Genomic DNA, 23,409 nt, shown 5'->3' with positions numbered 1-23,409 from the left:
ATTTTAACCTTGGGCCCATGACCAAAACTCGTCTTTGAAACACAAGTACCATCAACAATGGCTAAAGTGAAAGACTCGATCAATTTATGCATAATGGGGGGAGGAAGAGTTCATTTAGAGAACAACACTCCCCCTATGTCCATGCCTACACCTAAACTAGACAACAAATTGAGCGTGGTGGGGTGTGCAAGGGTTCAAGCCACATTGCTCGAATCAATGATATTTAGCTCATGCCTTAACTCACGAAATCTTGCTTCATCCAAGGGCTTCGTGAAAATATCTGCAAGGTTATCATGAGTGTTGACATAGTTGAGCTCAATCTCTCCTCGCCTAATGTGATCCCGGATGAAGTGATACCGAATCTCAATATGCTTCGTCTTGAAGTGTTGCACCGGGTTGAGAGAGATCTTGATGGCACTTTCATTGTCACACCAAAGAGGCACTTTGTCACAAGTGACACCGTAATCCTTTAAAGTTTGCCTCATCCATAGGAGTTGTGCACAACAACTACCGGCTGCTACATACTCCGCTTCGGTGGACGAGAGAGACACACAACTTTGCTTTTTGGAAGACCAACTTACCAAAGAGCAACCAAGGAATTGGCACCCTCCGGAAGTGGACTTCCTATCCACTTTTTCTCCCGCCCAATCGAAATCCGAGTACCCTACAAGCTTGAAGTTTGATCCTCTTGGGTACCATAAGCCAAAGTTTGGGGTATGAGCCAAATATCGAAAGATTCGTTTGACCGCCACATAGTGACTTTCCTTAGGTGCGGCTTGAAACCGTGCACAAATTCCCACACTCAACATGATATCCGGTCTAGATGCACAAAGGTAAAGCAAGGATCCAATCATGGAGCGATATACCTTTTGATCCACCACTTTACCATTGGGATCTATGTCAAGTTGGCACTTGGTGGGCATTGGAGTGGAAGCCGGCTTGACGTCACTTAGCTTGAATCTCTTGAGCATGTCTTGAGTGTATTTGGATTGGTTGATGAAGGTTCCTTCTCTTTTTTGCTTCACTTCGAACCCTAGAAAGAACTTCAACTCTCCCATGGAAGACATATCGAACTTTGAGGTCATGAGAGCGGCAAATTCCTCATTGAAAGCTTTGTTAGGTGAACCAAAGATAATATGATCAACATATAATTGGCACACAAACAACTCCCCTTTGACCTTCTTAGTAAAAAGAGTGGGGTCGATTAGCCCAACTTCAAAACCACGGTCTTGTAACAACTCGGTAAGGTGGTCATACCACGCACGTGGGGCTTGTTTAAGGCCATAGAGTGCCTTATCGAGTTGATACACATGATCGGGAAAGTAGGGATCCTCGAACCCGGGGGGTTGCTTGACGTAAACCAATTCATTAATAGGACCATTAAGAAAAGCACTCTTCACATCCATTTGTTGTAACTTAAAGTTATGATGAGAAGCATATGCAATCAACATGCGAATGGATTTAAGACGAGCAACGGGAGCAAAGGTTTCACCGTAGTCGATACCCTCGACTTGGGAGTAGCCTTGTGCTACTAAACGGGTCTTGTTGCGAATGATAATCCCATGGGCATCTTGCTTGTTCTTAAATATCCACTTGGTTCCAATGACATTGTGGTTCCCCATCGGTCTTGGCACCAATCTCCACACTTTGTTGAGCTCGAAGTTGTTGAGTTCTTCATGCATGGCATTGAGCCAATCCGGATCTTCTAGCGCCTCATAGACCTTGTGGGGTTCGACACAAGAGACAAATGCGTGATGCTCACAATAGTTTGCTAATTGTCTACGAGTGCTTACCCCCTTTCTTAAGCTTCCAAGCACATTCGTCATGAGATGATCCTTGGTGGAGAGCTTGGAAGCAACCTTGGCGGCACGACGCTCCAAATCCTCCTCGGGGTGAGACGAGGAGTGATCACTTGATTATCTTGAGCGTCGTCTTTAGCTTGTTCTTGTTCTTGAACTTGCTCGGAGGAGAGAACTTGACCTTGTGCATCACTTGATGTGTCAACAATGTCTTGAACATGATCTTGCCCTTGGTCATGTTCTCGAGGACGAGGGCCTTCATGTTGTTCTTTGGAAGCGTGTGGGCCTTGGGTTGGTGATGGCTCCACTTGAGTGGAGCATTGTCCTTCTCCTTCGGCCACAAGGGGTTCCTCAATGGGTAGGATAAAACCAACACCCATTCTTCTTATGGCTTGAGGAGGAATTTCATCACCTACATCACAAGTGCCACTTTGCTCCACTTGGGAGCCGTTATTCTCATCAAACTCCACGTTACATGTCTCCTCAATAAGTCTCGTGGATTTATTGAGGACACGGTAAGCATGAGAGTTTGTAGCATAACCAACAAGTATGCCCTCATAAGCTCTAGCCTCAAATTTAGACAACCGAACACCTTTCTTGAGAATGAAACACTTACACCCGAACACCCGAAAGTACTTGAGATTGGGCTTGTTACTGGTGAGTATCTCATATGGAGTCTTGTTCAAGCCCTTGCGGAGGTAGAGCCGATTGGATGCATGACACGGGGTGTTGATGGCTTCGGCCCAAAAGTTGTACGGAGACTTGAACTCCGCCATCATGGTCCTTGCCGCATCCATCAACGTCCGGTTCTTCCTCTCCGCAACACCGTTTTGTTGAGGGGTGTAAGGTGCGGAATATTGATGCTTGATCCCCTCATCACTAAGAAACTCATCCAAGGTGTAGTTCTTGAACTCGGTGCCGTTGTCACTTCTTATTGTCAAGATCTTTGCATTGTGTTGACGTGGTGCTTCATTTGCAAATTCAATGACGGTTTGTTGGGTCTCGCTCTTCCTCTTGAAGAAATACACCCACGTGTATCTTGAGTAGTCACCCACAATCACCAAGCAATACTTCCTACCTCCAAGACTATCGAAAGATGGAGGACCAAAGAGATCCATGTGAAGGAGCTCCAAAGGCCTCTTTGAGTAAATGATAGTCGTGGGAGGGTGAGCCTTCTCATGTAGCTTTCCTTCGATACAAGCACTGTAAGCACGATCTTTAGCAAAACTAACATTCGTTAGTCCACGGACATGGTCCCCCTTGAGAAGACTTTGCAAAGATCTCATATTGACATGGGCTAGACGGCGATGCCAAAGCCATCCCACATCAACTTTACCATTAGGCATGTCGCGGTCTTAGTGGGTCGCTCCGAAAATTTAATCACATATAGACCGTTCTCGACATGCCCAACAAAGGCTACTTTAAGAGTCTTGCTCCACAAGAGGGCCATGGTATCGATATCAAAGAAAGTGGCAAAGCCCATGATTGCAAGTTGACAAACGAAAAGTAAATTGTATGCAAGGGACTCAACAAGCATGACCTTCTCGATCGTGAGATCATGAGAGATGACCACCTTGCCAAGTCCCAATACCTTAGAGGATGAGGCATCACCCCACTCGACATTGGTGGGCATAGATGGAATCTTGTGCACATCCACCACCAAGTCCTTGCTTTCGGTTAAATGATTTGTAGCTCCGCTATCGAGCAACCATGATCCCCCACCGGAAGCAAACACCTACAAGAGATTAATGCTTGGTTTTAGGTACCCATTTTGTAATGGGTCCTTTGATGTTAGTAACAAGGATCTTTGGAACCCAAATAGACCATTCAATGTATTCATGAGGAGAACCAACGAATTTGGCATAGACATGCCCATCACTAGCACGGCATAACACATATGAAGGATTAAAGTCGCCGGCTTTGATGCGAGGAGTGGCATTGCCCTTTTTGACAACGCCACCCTTCTCATTGTTCTTATTCTTCTTCTCCTCGGAGGCACTCTATCCCTCCTTCACAAAGGTTTGCATGAGAGGAGGAGGTCGTTTGGTCTTGTCATTCTTCTTCTTATTCTTGGAGTCGGGCACGTACCCAACCCCTTCCTTGGCCACCACTCCCTTTTGGTTGATCAAGAGGTCGTTGAGGTTCTTCTTGCCTTGTATGCAAGTCTCAAGACCTCTCTCAAGTTGCCCCTTTAGCTTAGCGTTCTCCTCAACGAGATGCACATGCTCACAACACGGGTTAGTAGCATTTGCATTATCAATTAACATCATACGAGGAAAAGTGGCTTTTTCCTTGGTTAGCTTTACTTGAAGTTGATCATGAGACTCTTTGAGGCTAGCATGAGCACCCTTCAAGACCTTGTGAGCATTGTCAAGTAGATCAAACTCCTCTTTGAGTCTAGCAAGATCAACCTCAAGTTCGGCCTTCTCGGAGTTTAGCACATGAGAAACAATAAGGACATGATCATAATCTTTCTTTAACTTAGCATGATCAACATTGTGTGACTCCTCAAAAGCCAAACGAAGACCACACTCTTCCTCAAGAGCATTGGAAAGATCCGAAATCTCATCGGCATAGTCACGACTATGCTCTTCCATCTTAGTGATGGTGTCTTCGTGAGCCTCGATCATGTCATTGACTTCACCAAGTTGTTCCAATAGAGCAACAAAGTGCTTCTTGGATTTTTCCCTTAAGTTTGCCCATAAAGGCCTCAAACTCATTTGTCTCCACATTCGCTCCCTCAAGTTCATTAATGCTATCCATCGGAGAAGGATGATTAATGATGGTAGTTTTGATGTTGGGGGTTACCTTGTTGGTGGCTTTAGCCATGAGGCATTTGGCGGTGATGCTCTCATTGGGTGAGTCGAAGAGGGACACCCGTGGAGTCATCGCAATGGCAACGGAGGCCATGGCAACCGACTCATCACCTTCATCATTGTCGTCATCCTCATTGTACTCTTCTTGTACCACCAATGCCTTGGGAGGAGTCTTCTTGGTGAAGTTGCTCTTGTTGGGGAACGACTTGGCCTTGTCCTTTCGGATGAGCTTGCCACCATTGTCTTCCCTCTTCTCATACGGGCACTCCGCAACAAAATGACTCACGTTGCCATAATTTTAGCAAGTCCATAAACGTTGCTTGCTCTTCGTGCCACTTGAGTTGTTCTTGTTAAAGTTTGGCCTTGAGTTTTTCTTGCTCCAAAATTGCCTCGAAGCGAGTGCCATGTGTTCATGATATGCATACTTCGTATCCTCGGGGTTGCTCTCCTCTTCTTCCTCTTATTCTTCTTCAACGGAGAGCTTGGCCTTCAATGCAAGGTTGGGATTCTTTGCCCTTTGAGAACGAAGCACCGCATTGTCGGCGGTCTTGTTCAAAATGTTCATGGCCACAAACTCATCCAACACTTCGCTTGAGGTCAAAGTGTGGAAGTCCGGTCTTTGACGAATGACGGAGGACATGGTCTTGTGGTAGGGCATCATTGCCTTGAGGAATTTGCGCTTGATCCAATTGTCATCCGTGTCCTTGCTCCCGTGATCTCGGAGTGAGACCGCGAGTTTGGTTACCCTCTCATAAAGCTCACGAGGTTCTTCATCTTCTTTCATTGCAAACTCATCGGCCTCATCTTGCACCACTTCATAGTTGGAGCGTTGAATGCTTGCGCTTCCCCGGTAGAGGGAGACAACACAAATCCACACGTCTTTGGCCAAGGCGAAGGGCCGAAGATGAGGTAGGTCTTCGGGTGAGATTGCATCTTGAATGATGAAGAGAGCATTCTCATTGAATTGATTATCTGCGGCTTCTCGAGGAGTGAAGTTGCTTGGATCATGTGGATAGAAACCTTCTTCAATGATTCTCCAAAGGTTAGCGTTCACATGATTTAAATGACATTTAAAGCGGTAAACCCAAGAATCAAAGTCCTCATTTTTCACAATCTTAGGGGGAGGACCGGCATGATTCAAATGAGTAGAAGGAACCGGTCCACCATAAACAAGTGGTGGTTCCACATGAGCAAAGATGTCGATGCCATTTTTACCACTAGAAGAAGGAGCCTTTTCACTACTAGCTTCCCCCTTGTCGGGGATAGCATCCGTCACCTTGTCGGTGGGGTCACCCACTTTCAACGGTGTGGTGGATAGTTTAAAGCCCTCAAGAAATTTAGTAAACATGCTTTCAACCTCGGTGGTCATGGAGGTTTTCAATGTCTCCAAGGCCACATTGAACTCCTCACGAGAGACCGAGATTCCCCCATCGCCCGTAGACGAGGTCGGATTCACATCGGAGTGTTCCTCCACACCGTCTACGGTATCAACCATACTCTTTGGATGGTAAAGTCTTTAATAAAGAGATGGGGCTCTGATACCAATTGAAAGGATCGATATGGATGACTAGAGGGGGGGTGAATAGGCAACTACCAATTTTTAACTTTTCTTTACCAAATTAAACTTTGCATCAAAGTAGGTTGTCTAGATGTGCAACTAGGTGAGTAACCTATATGATGCAATAACAACAAGCATACAAGCAAGCAAGAGAAGTAACACTAAAGAGTTTGCACAAGTAAAGGTAAGAGATAACCAAGAGTGGATCCGGTGAAGACGAGGATGTGTTACTGAAGTTCCTTCCTTTTGAGGGGAAGTACGTCTCCGTTAGAGCGGTGTGGAGGCACAATGCTCCCCAAGAAGCCACTAGGGCCACCGTATTCTCATCACGCCCTCACACAATGCGAGATGCTGTGATTCCACTATTGGTGCCCTTGAAGGCGGCAACCGGACATTTACAAACAAGGTTGGGGCAATCTCTACAACTTAATTGGAGGCTCCCAACAATACCACGAAGCTTCACCACAATGGACTATGGCTCCGTGGTGACCTCAACCGTCTAGGGTGCTCAAACACCCAAGAGTAACAAGATCCGCTAGGGATGAGTGGGGGAATCGAAAATCCCTTGGTGGAAATGTAGATCGGGGCCTTCTCAACCACTCCCGAGCAAATCAACAAGTTTGATTGGCTAGAGAGATAGATCGGGCGAAAATGGAGCTTGGAGCATTAATGGAGCTTGAGGGGGAAGGGGTAAGTCAAAGGAAAAGAAGGGGACCCCCTTTATAGTGGGGGCAACAACCCAACCCTTGCCCCACCAAGCAGCCCCGCACAGGGCGGTAGTACCGCTAAGGGGGGGGGCGATACTACCGCTGAGCCAGCGGTACTGCCGCTTCAGCTAGCGGTACTGCCGCGCAGAGAAGAGCAGCAGGGATCTGGACCCAGCGCGGTACTACCGCGGTGGTAAGGGCGGTACTACCGCTCCAAAGCGGTACTACTGCCGCAACTAGTGCCGCAAAACCCGACACGAGAAAAAGAGCCCTCGAGTCGAGGCGGTAGGGGCCAGACAGCCCAGCGGTAGTACAATTGCGGGGTCACCGGCGGTACTACCGCTGGGGAGCGGTACTGCCGCTTGTGACCCTTCGGCGGTACTACCGCTGGGACACAGTCAAGAGAGAGAGAAGATCTCTCCGTCGAGGCTGAGGACGAGGCGGTGGTGCCAGGCAGGCCAGCGGTAGTACTGCTGTGGAGTCACCGGCGGTACTACCGCTGCGGAGCGGTACTGCCGCTTGTGGCTCCTCGACGGTACTACCGTTGGGTTGCGCGGTACTACCGCTGGAACCCAGACAGGACACAGAAAGAGAAGAGATCTCTGCAATGAAGTGGAAGAGCTCTGAGGGTGAGAAGCTGATGTGTACGTGTTGATTCCACCCAAGCAATACCCCAGCGGACCCCCTCTTGATAGTACGGTGCCCTCTACGCAACTAGTCCACCGAAAGAGAAACGAAAGAGCTACACCGTCTTGAATGACACTCCGAAGGGAAGAAAACATCTCGTGCCAAGGATGAATCTGTGAACTACTCAAAGCACATGATTAGTCCGCAAACATGTTGTCATCAATCACCAAAACTACCTCGAGAGAGATAGCCTCAACAGATGCCCTTAGTGCACTAGCTAGCTAGTCAAAATGCCCCCTTAAAAAACTAGAGAAAATGCACACACAATGTCTGGTATTTTTGAATAATCCAAAGAAAATAATGACATACACACAATGCACATAATACCCAGTAATCATGCTACAAAATATTCAACCAAAATTTGACTCTTAACATCACAAGAAGACAAATTCGGCTGCATAGCATCTTTTTCAAATCTGCGCTGGATAGTACCATGTCTGGTATTATTCACTATAAAATTGCTCTTTTTCTGTTTCTTGAGATATAGACCAAATTTGGTTTCAAAATTTCGAGGCATGGTAGTAATGTAATCGTGCGAATTCTGTTTTTAGAACAGTATTTTTTTTATTATTATTACCAACAAAAATACTACGCTCGTCTAGTACATTAGTACACCTAATGAGCCTAGTTCATTAGAGCATCCACAGTGTAGCATTTTGCTGCATCGCCGCTAAGCCAAGAAATTTGCAGCTGCCGGCCTTGTTAGCTGCTCAACATATGAAATTTGGAGAAATCATACATACATTCCGTTGTGCCCTGTGAATCATTGCGTCCTTTGTAAACAACTTCCTACCATGCATCTGATCAAGGCACCAAGCCATGATGAACTTATTTGGTTCACCTAACAGCACATCTGAATATGGATTAGAAATGTCAAATGTAATCCTGCCAGCAATGTACATGCAATCTGTGTTTAGTCTAAATATGTAAATGTTTGGTTTTACTCCTACATAACTTCTTATGAGCATACAGTAAGAGATACTTTATGCATATTTTATTCTTTCTTTCTTTTCTTTCTTTCTCCTTTGTATAAAAACATTGTGCATATTTTCAGTAAGAGATGGTTTATGAGCGAGAGCCTCGTAACGCGCAAGCAAACAGATACCATTCACAACTGGTTCAAGAACAAATGAAGCAAAATCAAGCTGGGAAAGAATGCTGGTAGTATCTCGATCTCACATTCTGTCAAAAATTAATAAGAACAGCAAAGCAATTCAAGTCACCCTCTAAAAACTGCTGAGACGCAGCAGTCAGCGGATGTCGCCATATTAACAATTAATTAGTTGATGGAGGGCCTGTACACAGATCAGATGTTGCATCTTTATGAACTATATCACACACACATGATGATTTACATTACAAAATGTATTTCTTCCCCGCAGCAAAAGAAGAATACCGACCAGCTAACATTTCTTCTTCTTTCATTTCCTCCTATTATTTCCTGGGTGACCGGGCTTTCAGGGTCATTGCGAGTTTCTGTCGTTCGCCTTCCACCTCGGCAAACTGCAAGCTGAGCTCCGAGTACCTGCCGTGCATTTCCTCCAACTCGCTCTCGACAGCCACTTGTTTTCTCCTCAACTCGATTGTATCCTGTATCAGCTCATTGATGTCCCTGAAGCTTTGGAACACCGCTGATTCGTCGTTGTGTTGCTTCAAGAATGAGCTGAATGTTCAAGAGATGAGCATTTAGTTAGTTAAGTAAAACCTGACTTACATTACTGAAAGCTACAAATTTCAAGTTTTTTTTCTTTATCCTAGTTAGATTAGTTTCTGAAGAAACTTTAGTAGCTTGACAGACCAAAAAACATCCAGAGAGAAAAGACGCTCTATATCAATAAGCACAGTTTCTAAAATTCTCGAGTTCCTAAGGCCACACTTGGGAGCAGTATCAAGGTGAGCAGGTCGCAGAAGGCCTGGTCGGCAAGACAACCATGAGGGTGGTGAAGCACCCAAAAGGAGGTGCCGGCAATGGACCAGGCAGAACAGGGGGTGACTGATGGTGCCCACCAGGTCAGGGTGTTGTGGAGATCCCTTGGAGGAGCAGAGAAGGTCGGCAGTAGCATCATGCTCCGTGCGCCGCCATCGCTGCAGTTCTTTCCTCTCTCTCTCCCTTGTTTCTCTTCTCCAGGATTTCAATCGGGGGCTCCGGCGGTGCTTAAAACTTTCCGGACGTAACGACACCGAAACGTCCAGAAAATAAAACGTTAACGACGAACCAAGCGTGATTTGAGACAATGGCAGAAATGATTTACACCTCCGACTAATACGACAGTTTTGGGCTCGAAAACGACCAACCAATCAACCCTAAAAAGATACTTCCCTTGGTTTATTACCATGACCAGACTCGATATCTGAGCATGCATTCAGTCCAATATGAGGGAATGAAAGGGCAGCTGATAATAAAGGGGAACCTGCTTTACTAGACAAGAGTAAACTTATGAAAATAGATGCAATATAACTAATTACCTCTGGAAAAGGATGTCCGTCTTCTTCTTTGTTTGCAGCGCTTCCGCCAACTCAAGCTCCAAAGCAAGTACTCTTTCCAAGGCATTTCCAGAACCAGGAAGCTCTTTAAATGAAGGGAAAATGCTTCGCAAATGTTCATTTGCCTGAAAATAGTGACATGTGCACACACAAAATTAGCACAAGGTATATGGACTGCAGGTTCATGTCAAACGATGGAGGTGGATGCATGTGGGTGGTGATGGAAGAACTCTTTTATCATCTTGGGATAGTGGCAACAAAAATGTTGAATAGTTATATTAGAACAGAAAGGTGAGAAGTACACATACCATATCAAGCTGTGATAACGCCCTTTCCAAACCACTGAGCGACGGATCAATAAGATTAATGTCAAGGGGAAGAAGAGGGGATGAATTCTCATTTTTAAGTCTTTCCAGCTGCATATGTAAAATAATTTACACTGAATTAGCCCTGATCCACATCATGCCGAGTATCAAGTAATTACTGATTCATAAAAAACAAACATAAGTTGTTTGTTGTTTGAATTGCCCAATTTATTGACAAAACCAACTTTGGAGATTGGCTAATAGCATTAGTTTCCTTCTTTCTTGTATTACTTTTTGCTGCAACTGTTTTTGGGAGCATATTGTAATTAACTTCTCAAGTTCTCATATAAAAATTAATAAAAAGCTGTAGTAGGAAATTCTCCTGCTGTTCTCTATCAAAAAAAAGTCACAGATCTTCCTTACTATTATCAAACAAACCCATATGGACAAAACTCATAAGGACGTGTGCAGCGGGCTTGCAAACCAAGATGTATAAAGCTCGTAAGGGCGTGTGCAACGGGCTTGCAAACCCAGAGCTACGGACGATTTGGGAATGTCCAATCAGATTGTAATACTTTGCCTAATTAATAAAGTGTGAGTCACTTTTACAAAAAAGCTAGAGCAAGGGAGAGAGAGGAGTTGGATTGTATTTTCTCTACTGCTCATCACTAAAGCAATGAAGAGACGAGAGGAATGCTAATTAAATGGGGATTTGTGGCCAGAAGGCTTGCTACATACGAGATGTCTACGGTAAAGAAGATAGAGATAAACGGGGAACATAAGGAAGAAAATGAAATGAAGATTTCCATTTTAGGCAAGCACTTGCCCATTCACAGATGTAATGATATCTAAGCACCATGAATATAGATTGAAACACTCAAACCTACTGCTCTGAAAACTTAACTGATTAGATTCATATCCTTTCCTCATCAATAATAAGAAAAATCATATGTTTTATTATTTTTTATGTAAGAACCCTTTCAAAACTTGGTAGGAACAGAATTTGTGTTATAAAAAGTATAGTAAGAGAAGTTTCAACATACCTCTTTCTGGAAAAGATTCAAGTCATTTGCCAATTTCTTATGCTCTTTAGAAATATCTTTGATGGTATTGTCGACAGTTGGATGATCCTCCAATGATTCCTCAGATTGCTTATGGCAGTTCTATCAAAATAGTACAATTAAAGTAAGCTGAGAGAAAAAACACTGCTATAAATGTTACAGATACCGAAGCAAAACAATTCTAAAAAAAAAAGTTAGTTGGTGTAATATATAAATGCACACTGCCAGATGAATATCTTTCAACTCTACTTGGTGATTGTGAAGCAAAACAGCAAAAGCAAAAGTGAAGTGTCACACCAGGAGGTGTGTGTATACACTTCTCGACAAAGCACTGAAAGGTAAAAAATTAACAAGAGCCGGATCTTATTTCTTGTGAAGTTGGGTCAAAGGACTGCGACATCATCCAAACTAATATTGCCATCTGATTAACAAGCTATTCCCATCAAACGCTGAAATAGTAGTTTCTAGGATGTGCTTAAGCTATCCAGATCTTAGACGCAGGCCTCTTTCTAGTCCTCTTATGTTTGAAATATATAGATTCAAGGTAATTTGTCACTACAATAATATAACATGAGAGCCATGGTATATCTCATATGTGTAAACATACTATCTTACAGGGAAAAAAATACTTCAATTGTGAGCAACTGTCAAGTATTCCATGTGCCCTAGTTTCAATCGCAATTAGTCTAAACTAAGATAAAGACATTTATGTTAGATTGATTACCTCCAAGTTCTTTGTCGGTGCATGCTTGGCATGTGGATGCTCATCAGACTTACCAACATCTTCTGATTCTGCTACATTTGATGAAATATGTGTGCTATGGATTTCACCTTCATCTTCCTGTAATTCTGAATCAACTTCTGTTAGTTTTGGTATTAACTCTGGTGCAGACCCAGATTTAACATCTCCCAGAATTTGCCCGATAGATGTGGCACGAGGGATGCGTGATCCAGAATTATCAGGTGACGCGACATGGTCGGTTAATGCCATATTCTCCAGCAACTTTTTCACTAAGTCAAGCTCCACCCTTATTCTATTGCGTTCCTCACTGCACTCCTGAAGAGAGACCTCAATCCTCTGCTTTTCTTCTTTACAGCAATCGAAGTTCAGTTTTGTGCATTCCAAGTCCGTCATTATGCTGTCATATGCATTAGACAACTCTCTTTTATCAGCAGATAAATCCTGCATCTCCACCTCCAGTTCAGAAACTTTCATTGATAGCTCTTCAATTCTTTTAGCCAGAGCAATCTCGTTTTTCCTCCCAGTTTCAACCTCGTCCAAAGCACTTTGTAACTTCAGTAACATCTCTTCAGAATACTTTTTAGAGACAAACACCTGACTTTTAAGCTCTTGAACCTTTGATTCATATTGCTCTTTGATAAATGCAATTCTAAGGGAATCTTGTATGGCGAACAACGACCCCTCTTTCTCCTTTTTCCCAGCTTCAGCCTTTTCTTTTAGCTCTCTCAACTGGATAGACAGGTTCTTGAACTCTTCTGCCTTCAGAGTTTGTTCAGCAAGTTTCTGCGTAAGCTCTTTGTTCTGTTCTTTTAAATTTGTCAACTGATATCCAGAATCCTGTAGCAGTGATGACGCCTCAGTATGGTGTTCCTCCAATTTTGATTTCAGAACCACGTTTAGAATTTCAACTTCATCTTTCGCTGATCTCAAACGATCAACATGCTCCTCAAGATTTGTCTGCACGGCTCTAAGCTGCACAATCTCATCTTGATACTTCAATTCTGCCTCACTGTTATTAATTGATACTGATGTATCTCGAGACTCACTATTGCTAACCTGAGCCAATGTCTGTTCATTTCTTTTTATAAGCTCTTCAAGCCCTTCCTTCTCTTGAATAACCCTGGCAAAGTTGATTTCTTGAGAATGGATAGCTGATTCAAGTGTGGCATTTCTGTCAGTTAATTCTGCTACAGTCAACATGTGCGCCCTTAATAACTCGTCAGCATCTTTGTTCTTAAGCTGAAGCTTCCCAAAATCATTTTTTAAGTATTCAAGTTGCACAGCAACCTCCTCAACCTGACTTCTCATGCAACTAGCTTCAATTTCAGTGGCAAGAAAGTCCTCCAGAATTGTTCCTAACTGATTTTCAGCATTGGCGAGCTGGGACTGAAGAGAGCAATTCTTACAACTGAGGTCCCTTTTGATTTGCTCACTTTCTGAAAGAGCATCTTGCATCAAACTGTTTTCTTTACTCATGTCCGAAATCTGGTCCCTCAGATGAAGTAACTCTGTTTTGTCCTCATTATAAGATAGCAGGACCTGATCCTTCTCACTAAGTTGAGATGTAAGACTTGCGAGGGCAGATTCAAGATCTTCCCTCGTTGTCTTTTCTCTTAGCAAATTTCCCTCGGTACAGCTCAGACAATTTTGCAAACCTCTGATTTCATTTTCCATGTGCATCAACAGTTCGTCTTTAGACTGTAGAGACTCGGCCAAAGTTTTGTTATCTTCGTCGGATTCTGCAAGAGTTATTTTGGTCCTCTCAAGTTCCTGAACAACAGCAGCAATGTCTTTCATCTTTTCAACAAGAGTCTCATTCTCACTGGTGACAATCCGCAGCTCAACTTCCATTTTTGCCAACTTTGATGTTAAGTCACCATTGCTGATTGAGTGTTGTTCTTGAGCCTCTGAGATTATCTCAAATTTATGTACCATTTCCTGCAGTTCCTGCTGAAGCTTCTCTACATGTCCCTCAGAAATATTCAACTTTTCTTCTGTTCCAGCCATATCACAATGAAACTTCTGCTTCACATCAAGCAATTCTGTTTCAGACTTGTCTGATCTCTTCCGGAGAACATCGCACATTTCTTCCAATGCGTCCTTTTCGTGATGGAGATGAAGCACCTTCTGGCATGCTTGCTGCTGGAAGAATTCCAAGCTTGCTATGACAGCAGCATAATTCTTGTTCTCAAGTTCATGTAGCAAAGATACGTCATCCAAGCATGGAATGTCGATGTCCTTGCTCAAAGAAATAAGTTTAGAGCATAGGATGCTCAGTTGCTCTTGAAGTGATGTAGAAACAATTTGCTGCTCACTGATTAAGGAGGACTGCTTACGTAATTCATCTTTCACTGCCTCAAAATCTTCCATTACTGATCTGAGCTCATCCTTAAGCTGACTAGTTTGCTGACTTTCTTTCATTAAAAGGTTCTCAAATCTCTTTCTTTCTTCAGTGCAGGCATTGTACTTGCTTTCACAAGTTTTATGTTCCTCAACAAGTGTTTCAGATACCACAAGCCTTTCCATAAGTAAAGCATTTTCAACTGAAATATCTTGGAGCTTTGCTTCTAATATTTGGTTCTTCACTGTCAGATCATCACACTTGAAAATGTATCCTGATTCACTTTCTTTCAAACTTTTTGATTGGTCCAGTGCAGAGTTTAACTTGAGCATTAAAGACTCCCTAGCATCATTAGAGTCATGGAGTTCTTTTTCTAGCACGTATAGCCTTCCCTGCATTTGCTTAATCATATCCAGTGCAGTATAGTGAGTTTCCCGTAGCACATCAGAGAACACCTGCCACTGAATGTTAACAGCGTATGTTTCTAAAATATCAGATTCCATTGTGGAAGAAGCATCTTTTGGTCCTTCGGTGTTGGAGCAGTTCACCTGTGAATCAGGATTACATATGACTTCAGATCTGCTACGAAGTTCTTCAATTTTGGCAGCCTGAAGGAGGTTTTGCTGGCCATCCATTTTGTAGCTAAAACTACGTGATGTGCCATTTTCAGTTGAAAACATTTGAGATGCAGTTGCCTCATGAAGACCTTCAGTTCCCCGTTGTTTGACAACAGGCCTGTCTTGGTCATGTTCTATAGTACCGCTTAAATCTGCTATTGCAGAATGCTCTTCAGGAAAATGCTCAGCATCTTCTACAATGGGTTGCTTTGCAAGAGTTTCACTTGACTCATACATAGAGAGAACCTGAAAGGACAGCAACTCAAGGTCTTTCTGTAGACGATCAACAGCTGCAGAATAATTCCATCGGACCCTCTTAAGTGCTGTTTCCGTAGCAACAGCTCTCCTCTCGAACTCCTTATTTTGAGCTTCTAAAGCTGTTCTGTCCTCAGCAAATCTCATTAGCTGGTCATTCATCTCCTCATGCATTTTCTGCTTCTGGGCTTGGAGGACAGAAACTGTGTAGAAACAAGAATTGTGTTCTTTCCTAAGATTTTCCAATTCAATTGCTGTCTGCTTCTGGCTTTCCTCAAGCTTGTGGATAAAAGATTCGTAGTAGCGCTCAATCTGGCTCATCTTCTCCAGAAGATTCTCCTTCTCAGTTTTTGAGTCCTCCAACTTCTGCAAGAGCCCACACATTTTTTCCTCCATCGTGGCTGTACTGCCAGTGTTTTTCTTGTCGGAATTATGATCACGTCCGGAGCTTGATTGATGGGCAACATTGGATGGTGGAGCCAAATGTTCTTGATAATTATCTTCTTTCATTTGTCCAAGCTGAACACCTTGCTTGAGGTTCTCAATAACACGCTGAAGAGCCCCTATATCAGCAAGAAGGAAATCAAGATCACTTGCTTGAAGTCCATGGAGAGCATTATTTCTGGTCTGCTGCAGTTTACTTTCAAGAAGCAGCAAGCCTTGCAGCCATTCTGTTTGGAGATTATGTACTGAACTATCTGTAGCAAGAACACCATTTCCTCCATCAGCCTTATGCTGCAAGGGTTTAGCAGATTTCATTTCTTCCAACTCTCTTTTCAAACTAGAACATTCTGTCCTTAGGGAAGATACTTCAGTAGTGAGCTCGCTGCGTGACATAAGTTCAACAGCAAGCTGGTTAGCTAGGCCCTGCGTTTCACTGCCTAATTTGTCAGTGACATCTTGCAGGGATGTTGCTTCTGACTTGAGCTGAGAAAAGGCCGACTCAGCCACCTCCAATCTGGACTTGAGTCGATTATTCTCGTCATGAGCAGCAGCAAGATCATGACTGGCAGAGAACTCAGGACTCCAACCATGACTCCAATCACTGCTCCCTTGTGGTGAAAGACGCTTACCCCGAAATGGCCCCTTCTCTGGTGTAGGGCTTTGACTTGTCGGACAAAGTGGTAAATCACCTGAGTGTATGCTCCTAAAGCTACTGATTTCATGACTGCCACACGGATCATTCTTTTCGGCAAAATAACCATCTGAATTATGTGATGAATTTTCATAATCTTCGGTTGAACCCGCAGAATCTTCGGCCACAGGGAACCCCAAAGAAGTTTCTTTTAACTTATTCCTTGCGTTAGCCTATAACAAATGATAAAGATAATTATGGTGTGAACCAAGTAACTTAATTATATCAAATGACGATATGCATAGAAAAGAATATGGGATGGTTTAACTAATTTATTTACTAAATGAAAACAGTAGGCATTGCATGATATGCAGATTCCATTCATTGTCACAAATCTAGGCCTAATACGTAAATTCTCTAGTGATGTATCTGCAGCACAATCAGCAATAGTACAGTAAATATAGACCGATGCCTCCAGTTAAAGAACCAAAGGACCACTCAATATAGATCGATGCCTCCAGTTAAAGAAGCAAAGGACCGCGGTCCCTTCAAATGTATCCTTCCATAATCTTGAGATAACCAAGGTCACTCTCAACAAAGCAATCTAGCACATAACTTGGTCTACTTTGTTGCAGTTCAAATCAGAAGTTTTGAATTATTTTTCACCAGTAAACCATGTACGCATGGAAGTTCGTAGTTTTTTTTTGGGACTTCCATGGAAGTTAGTAGTTACTACCAAGAAACAGTGTAAAACACACGACTGCCCTGAAAATGAGCTCTTTGTTTTCCTTTCATGTGCCATTGCAGTGAGGTCCTATACTTCGTAGGGATTTATACCAACCTTATCACTACCAACATCGGATGAAGCAACAGCAACTTCAGAAGGATCGTGACTTCTTTGATTCACTAGCTGCTGGGAACTTCTGGCACCAGTTTCTCTTTGCTGTTCAAATTCCCTGTACCAAGAAAGCACTCATAAGACTTGGGACCAACAATCCAAAACTAATTTCATTGTTGTCATGGCCAAACCTGAAGCCAGTTTTGGTGCTGAGCAGTTGTGCCGTGACCTGCAACAGTATTCATCAAAGAACAACATTAGAAAGGACAACCAGAAGGCAAGCAAAACAGAGAACATTGTCAAATCACTTCTCAAAACAGTGAAAGAGTATTTTTCTGATGATTATAGACATAAGTTAAAATGTTATCTAAAACCCATGCATGTATATTGTAGGGGAAAAAACATACATGTAATACTGTTCCAAAGTCGCAACCACGAAAAGGAAGTGTGATTGAAACAGGCTTCACTGCTTCTGCAAATTCGGCAAGATTAACATCGACCTCCCCAAGAATACTAGATCGAGAAGTCCCCTGATTTTCCAAGAACAAGGGGAGTAAGTTCATCCAGCATTTAAGTGGTGATGATATCAAAACCTTAGGTAACATGTGTGCAAGTCCATGGCCAAGGAAGATGTAGGATAAGCGAAACCAATTTGTACAACGCACCATGGCCACAACAAGCTTGTAGAGCTTGTCATCATATGTCTTAGTCCTAGAATCCTGAAGAAGTCGTGTTGCTTCATAAATAGGATCTGGCCATTTGCAGCTTCCATTCCTCACATTTGCTTTATTTGTTTTTGCAGTTACCTTTCCTGTATCAGCAGAGATAAAGGACAAAAACAACTTGTCCCATCCTGTAGATGGAATCTGCAACAAAAACAAGTAACCATGGAAAGATCATTCAACTATGGATGGCAGAAACATGCAATAATCCTGAGTAATTCACACAAACTGCAAGACTCATATTAGTAAAAATCAGAGAGCCGGAATAAGTCAATTGTACACCCTACAACTTTTGGCAGGGTATGTATTAGTAGTATCTTTCACCCCTAACTCAAAAAATGGACAAACCACAGCCTAAATTTTGGAACTACCCCCCCCCCCCCCCCACCCACCCCCCCAAACAATCCCCACACGGTTTTGGACGACACGCCACTATATGTAGGATGTTTTTGACAGGCAACGTCATGGGACCCACAATCATGCTCTAGGTTGAGAATGACTAAGCAACTAGTCAGCAAATCAACAAATCAGAAAAATACAACATCACCCAAATAAACAAATATTTATTTCTTGTTACGTTGACTGTGCTGCATGTAAGCTGAACAAATCAGTGATGTGGCAGCCGACTTGGTGAAGAGTCGAAAAGCACATAGAAAACCAGCCTAAGGGTGACTTCCCGGCTGCCTGCGTGGATACTACTTTTTTATCCCAGCCATGGCATGGAACTCCAGCTGTGGCAACATCAGTGTCCCACCAACATGTGGGGGGTGGAGGATTCCCCAAGGACTGGATTATATTTTCCTTTTCTTTAAGGGGTTTTCTCATAATGCTGGTGTCTGATTAATACAGAGCTTTGGCTCCTTTGCCCAAAAAACAGCCTACAGGTGAAAACAAATGGTTTCAGGAGTTCAGGGTGAAATGTGTCTGGTTTTAGAGTTGAGATGAAATCTAGACCCGTGCAAGAGTTGTGGAATACAAATGGATATTTTCCTCGAAAGTAAGATTCACCAAAAAAAAGTCTTAACAACCAAAAGGGCAAAGAAATGGAGTTGGCATAAAAAAATTGATCTTACATTTGTTGCATGGAATTGCAGCCGGAATACAACTTTAACTTTGGCCTTTTCAATCTTCCATTTTGGCACCCTTGACATGCTGGCGATCTTTATTATTTAAGCATATCGTACTTCTAGGGGGATCTTTTGTCTGAAAGCAAGCACCAGAGACAATATAAACTCCCTTAAATTCATAAATACATCTAAAAAATCACCTTCAAATCAAACAGAATTCAAGCCAAAAAACCATACAAACAGACCAGATTGTCCTCATGGATGCGCAAACGCACAAACACAGGAACAAGAATCATACCCACCACCAATGAGAAAATTTCAGTGTAAAAGCTAGTCATCAAAAGCAACTGGCTGGTACACTTCCATGGTAGCAGTTATACAAATAATTGAATGATTATGTTGATATTGTTTCTGCACTATGCTCCTAACAGTTTCATAGCTATTCCTACTAACAACCACATGTTTCTCAGCACCTCACATGTTCACCAGCGTTAGATACACGGTATAATGGAAAAATAATAACTAACCACTACATGGAAAATTCACCTACACCAAGATGCCTGGATTTATCTTTTTATCCTCTTACATCTAGAGCCGCAGGGTGGAAACATACTAGCTGGCAAGAATTTGCCCCCAATTCACCCAGAAAGGTAAAGTCAGGCAGTACTCAAGAATCTTGTCCTGCTATAATTCATACATAGGGCTAATTCCATGCAGTATCAGACCTCATTGAGCCAAACTAGGCTAAGCGTTTTGTTTCTCTAGACCCTTGTTTAGCTTCAAAATTATCAACGAATCAAAATATAACATATGCATCTTTAGTTTCAAAGGGCAACTAGGAGAGATGCACAGGTCTGATCAATTTGACAAACTTGCACATTACAAGCAAGGATTTAGAGCATGCTTTGGTTTGCAGCCAAAAATTAAACTATAGTTATATAACACAAATTGGTATTAGTGGATCAGTAGCTGGGCAGCTGGTGTACTGAGCAAAGGCACCAGTGTCATGTGCAGAAAAGAGATGCAGCTAGTTGCAGTGTGCAATTGCAGAGTTCAGAAATCGTGGAAAAATGCAGGCACGCCTTGCTTGTAGCCAAGATGTTCCAAGTCCAGGATAACATCCAAGAGCTTTAAGCAGCCAAGGCATGGACGGAGCGTACCTTGCAAGGCGCCGGAGGTGGACGAAGGCCCTGGCTTGGGGGTCGGGATCTGCGGCGGAGACGGACCGGGGCAGCGCCACGGGATTCGATCTGCAGCTGAGGCGGCAAGAGGCGGGCGGATCCGGCGAAAGGCTGCGGCGGATGAGAGCGAATCCGGCGGGGACGACGGCGTGCTGTCGACCGAGTGAACTGGGGTCAGGGCCGGAAGAAGAAATGGAAGGAGGCGGGAAGGAGGGGCAGGGGAGAAGACTCACCGGCTGCGAGTGGGGCAGGTGACCTCGACAGCGGCGCTCACCGGCGGCGAGATGCAGCGGGATACAGGAGAGAGCACGAGGAGGTCGGGCGCCGCCGTGCTCTTACAGTGGCAGCCAAACAGTTCTGGAGTTCATGCCCAAATCCGCGGTTCGGGGACGAAATGTATGTACTTGCGAGTTGGTGGGGGGCTGTTTTTGGCTTAGCGGCGCTCACCGGCGGCGAGATGTAGACGGATGCAATGCAACTGGTGGATTCGCTTTGATACGGAAGAAAGCACGGGGAGTTCGCGCAAAAGGTGCGGGCTTTTCCACCGAGGTTGGGTTGGGGCTTGATTAGGAGAGGCGAGCAGCAAAGCTTGCTTATCGGGAAGAGGAAGGATGCTGGGCACCAAGCATAATGATGATGTTTGGTCGTTTAATTTATCATTACTTATTTCTTCCCAGGTTTTCTGGTTGGGCAGTAATGTCTGTCTCTCACAGTCTCACTCGACTCCTTTTTCTTTTTCACCGGTACAAGTGGAGTACAGGCCTGAAAATCAGCCCGCTTTTTCTTAACCTCGAAAAACTAGTAGTGCATGCTAGTATATCTATTTTTCTCGCCTTGAGTTTGGCCTCACGAGCTCGGGCGGCGCGTGGAGCGGGTGTGAGGCTGTGGGTGGGGTTCCCTCGAGTGAGTCGTGTCGACCCATCCGCGTGGGACGTTGCCGTGCGGGTCCTCATTGTGCTGGCGGTGTTGACCCCGTGTTCTCCTTATAGTCGTGATGTGGTGTTCGTCATGGGGTTTGCCATGTGGCGGCACTGTTTCTACGTTGGTGTGTGACATTTACACGATGAAGGCGAGCCACGTGGGTTGACCTTGCTCCTCACACATGGGGCGTCGTCTCTTTGGAATCCTTGTCCAATGGCATACAACTCAATATATTGCTTCCTAATGATCACACTAATAGAGACACGAGAATGGAAAGAGAGAAACCTAAGTGATGTTTAGCAGTTCCAGGCCATGAAAGTATAGAGAACAATGCGCAAAAGGAAATGGAACAACAAGAACACTGATTAATCCAATAATATAACAATACTTCACACAACACAGCCTAAAAGGCAATAATTAATAATTACTCCCTCTGCCCCAGAATATAAGAATGTTTTTGACACTATGCTAGTGTCAAAAACATTCTTATATTTTAGGACAGAGGGAGTAGATGGCATAGGTTACAGTAGATACACCAATAGTTAGTCGTTTCACATACATATTCAATACACAAGTACTAAAGACACTTGAACAACCAAGATGGATGTCTTAAAAAACATGATAGATGGTGAGTGGAGGCTTGGTGGATTATGCCTTCCTTTTCAGTGCTCCCCACCATAATCTCCTAGCTGGCAGCTTCAAGCAAATTCTCTTTGTGCCACGGTTTCTTTCTGTTTGTTGCGACAAGGGATCAAGCAACGGTAATCCACACCTAGTGTCACCAACACTTTTAAGGGGATGCGAATCTCCATTGAAGAGGTAGGGAACAATGAATGCTCCCACGACAACAAATGTCTCACATAAGTCTTTGAGTGCCATGGCTAACGAACGTCCAACCAACCTTCGCTAGGGGTAGCTCTTGGGCCGTACTCCAAATCTCATAATGAGTCGTGGCACAAATCCGGGGAACCACAACCATCTAGGTTGCGCATAAAACCAAGAATAACAAGATTCACAAGGGATATATTAAGGAATCGATGAACTTGAGATTTGCCTTGGTGAAAGTGTATATCGGGATCTCCTCTTGGTCTCCCTAAAAAGAATATGCAAAGTGGAAGCTAAGGAGGGTGGTCTTTTAGATTTCAACAATGCCGGAGGAGAGAGATGGAGTCAGCACCTACTTCATGGTGAAGAAGATGCTTTAGGGCATCTCCAACGGCAACCCGTAAATTTCCTCCCGCATCTGTCCGCGGACAGGAGGGCGACATCCAACCGTAACTGCATACATCCGGTCTTCCTCAAAAAAATTTAAGTCTGCACGATCAAATAGCTGCATACAGAGGGTACAGATGTTCAAATAGCCGCATGCAGCAATAGTTCAAATTTAAAAAAGTTCAAATAATACATCCCAACATTGTTTCCCCATTTAACCGCCCACTGATGTGTTGGGGAACGTAGCATGCAATTTCAAAAAAATTCCTACGATCACGCAAGATCTATCTAGAAGATGCATAGCAAGGAGAGGGGGAGAGTGTGTCCACATACCCTCGTAGACCGAAAGCGGAAGCGTTTGACAACGCGATTGATGTAGTCGAACTTCTTCTTGTTCCGACCGATCAAGCACCGAACGTATGGCACCTCCGAGTTCTGCACACGTTCAGCTCAATGATGTCCCTAGAACTCTTGATCCAGCCAAGTGTCGAGGGAGAGTTTCGTCAGCACGACAGCGTGGTGACGGTGATGGTGAAGTGATCCGCGCAGGGCTTCGCCTAAGCACTACGACAATATGACCGGAGGTGTAAACTATGGAGGAAGGTGCCCCACATGGCTAATAGATGTTGTTGTGTGTTCTAGGCGCCTCCCCCCTCATATATATAGGTGGGAGGGAGAGGAGCAGCCAAGGGGGCGCCCAAGTAGGAGGAATCCTAATTGGGGCCCTAATCCTATTTGCCCCACCCCTCCTACCATAATTCTCGGAGGGGGAAGGAAGGAGGAGGGATGGAAGTGGGAGGCTGAATCCCTCCCCTTCCTTTCTCCCTTCTCCTCTTTCCTTCCTCCTTATTTCGGCCTACATGGGGCGCACCAGCCCCTTAGGGCATGTACAACGACATCTAGTTAGCCGTCTGTAATGCATGCCAGGTAGGATTTTTATCTACGTGGAGGAAAGAGAGGGAAGAAAGAGAATAAGGGTGTCTATAAATCGGCAGACGGTCGATAGCCCACAAAAATCGCT

General features: G+C 44.0%; 1 protein-coding gene across 2 annotated transcripts; it reads right to left on the bottom strand.

Annotated features, from left to right (window-relative positions):
• Positions 1-8,713: 8,713 nt before the first annotated feature.
• Positions 8,714-20,852, bottom strand: LOC125515097 (golgin subfamily A member 4-like). Of its 2 annotated transcripts, XM_048680518.1 has the most exons (12): positions 20,489-20,852; positions 20,235-20,407; positions 19,081-19,210; positions 17,951-18,151; positions 17,693-17,815; positions 17,477-17,514; positions 17,289-17,403; positions 12,142-16,680; positions 11,400-11,519; positions 10,360-10,467; positions 10,034-10,176; positions 8,714-9,230 (listed from the first exon to the last, which is right to left on the bottom strand). In XM_048680518.1, the coding sequence occupies exons 3-12, from the start codon at positions 19,156-19,158 to the stop codon at positions 9,002-9,004; spliced, it is 5,694 nt and encodes a 1,897-aa protein (XP_048536475.1). In that variant the 5' UTR covers positions 19,159-19,210; positions 20,235-20,407; positions 20,489-20,852; the 3' UTR covers positions 8,714-9,001. The 2 variants fall into 2 exon arrangements, with proteins under 2 accessions (XP_048536475.1, XP_048536476.1); XM_048680519.1 differs by lacking the exon at positions 19,081-19,210.
• Between the last annotated feature and the right edge of the window lie 2,557 nt (positions 20,853-23,409).

This window comes from Triticum urartu, chromosome 6, assembly GCF_003073215.2.
Source record: "Triticum urartu cultivar G1812 chromosome 6, Tu2.1, whole genome shotgun sequence".
NCBI classification, from domain to species: domain Eukaryota; kingdom Viridiplantae; phylum Streptophyta; class Magnoliopsida; order Poales; family Poaceae; genus Triticum; species Triticum urartu.
Note: the sequence above shows the minus strand (reverse complement) of the source record. Positions and strands in the feature narration are given on the sequence as shown.

Bases quoted from the DNA above. Each gene is read 5' to 3' on its own strand.
- LOC125515097 (XM_048680518.1), bottom strand. From the start codon at position 19,158: ATGTCAAGGGTGCCAAAATGGAAGATTGAAAAGGCCAAAGTTAAAGTT. The intron at 17,816-17,950 runs GTGCGTTGTACA...TTGGAAAATCAG, and splicing joins ACAAGCTTGTTGTGGCCATG to GGGACTTCTCGATCTAGTAT. The intron at 9,231-10,033 runs GTAATTAGTTAT...TTGAACATTCAG, and splicing joins ACGGACATCCTTTTCCAGAG to CTCATTCTTGAAGCAACACA.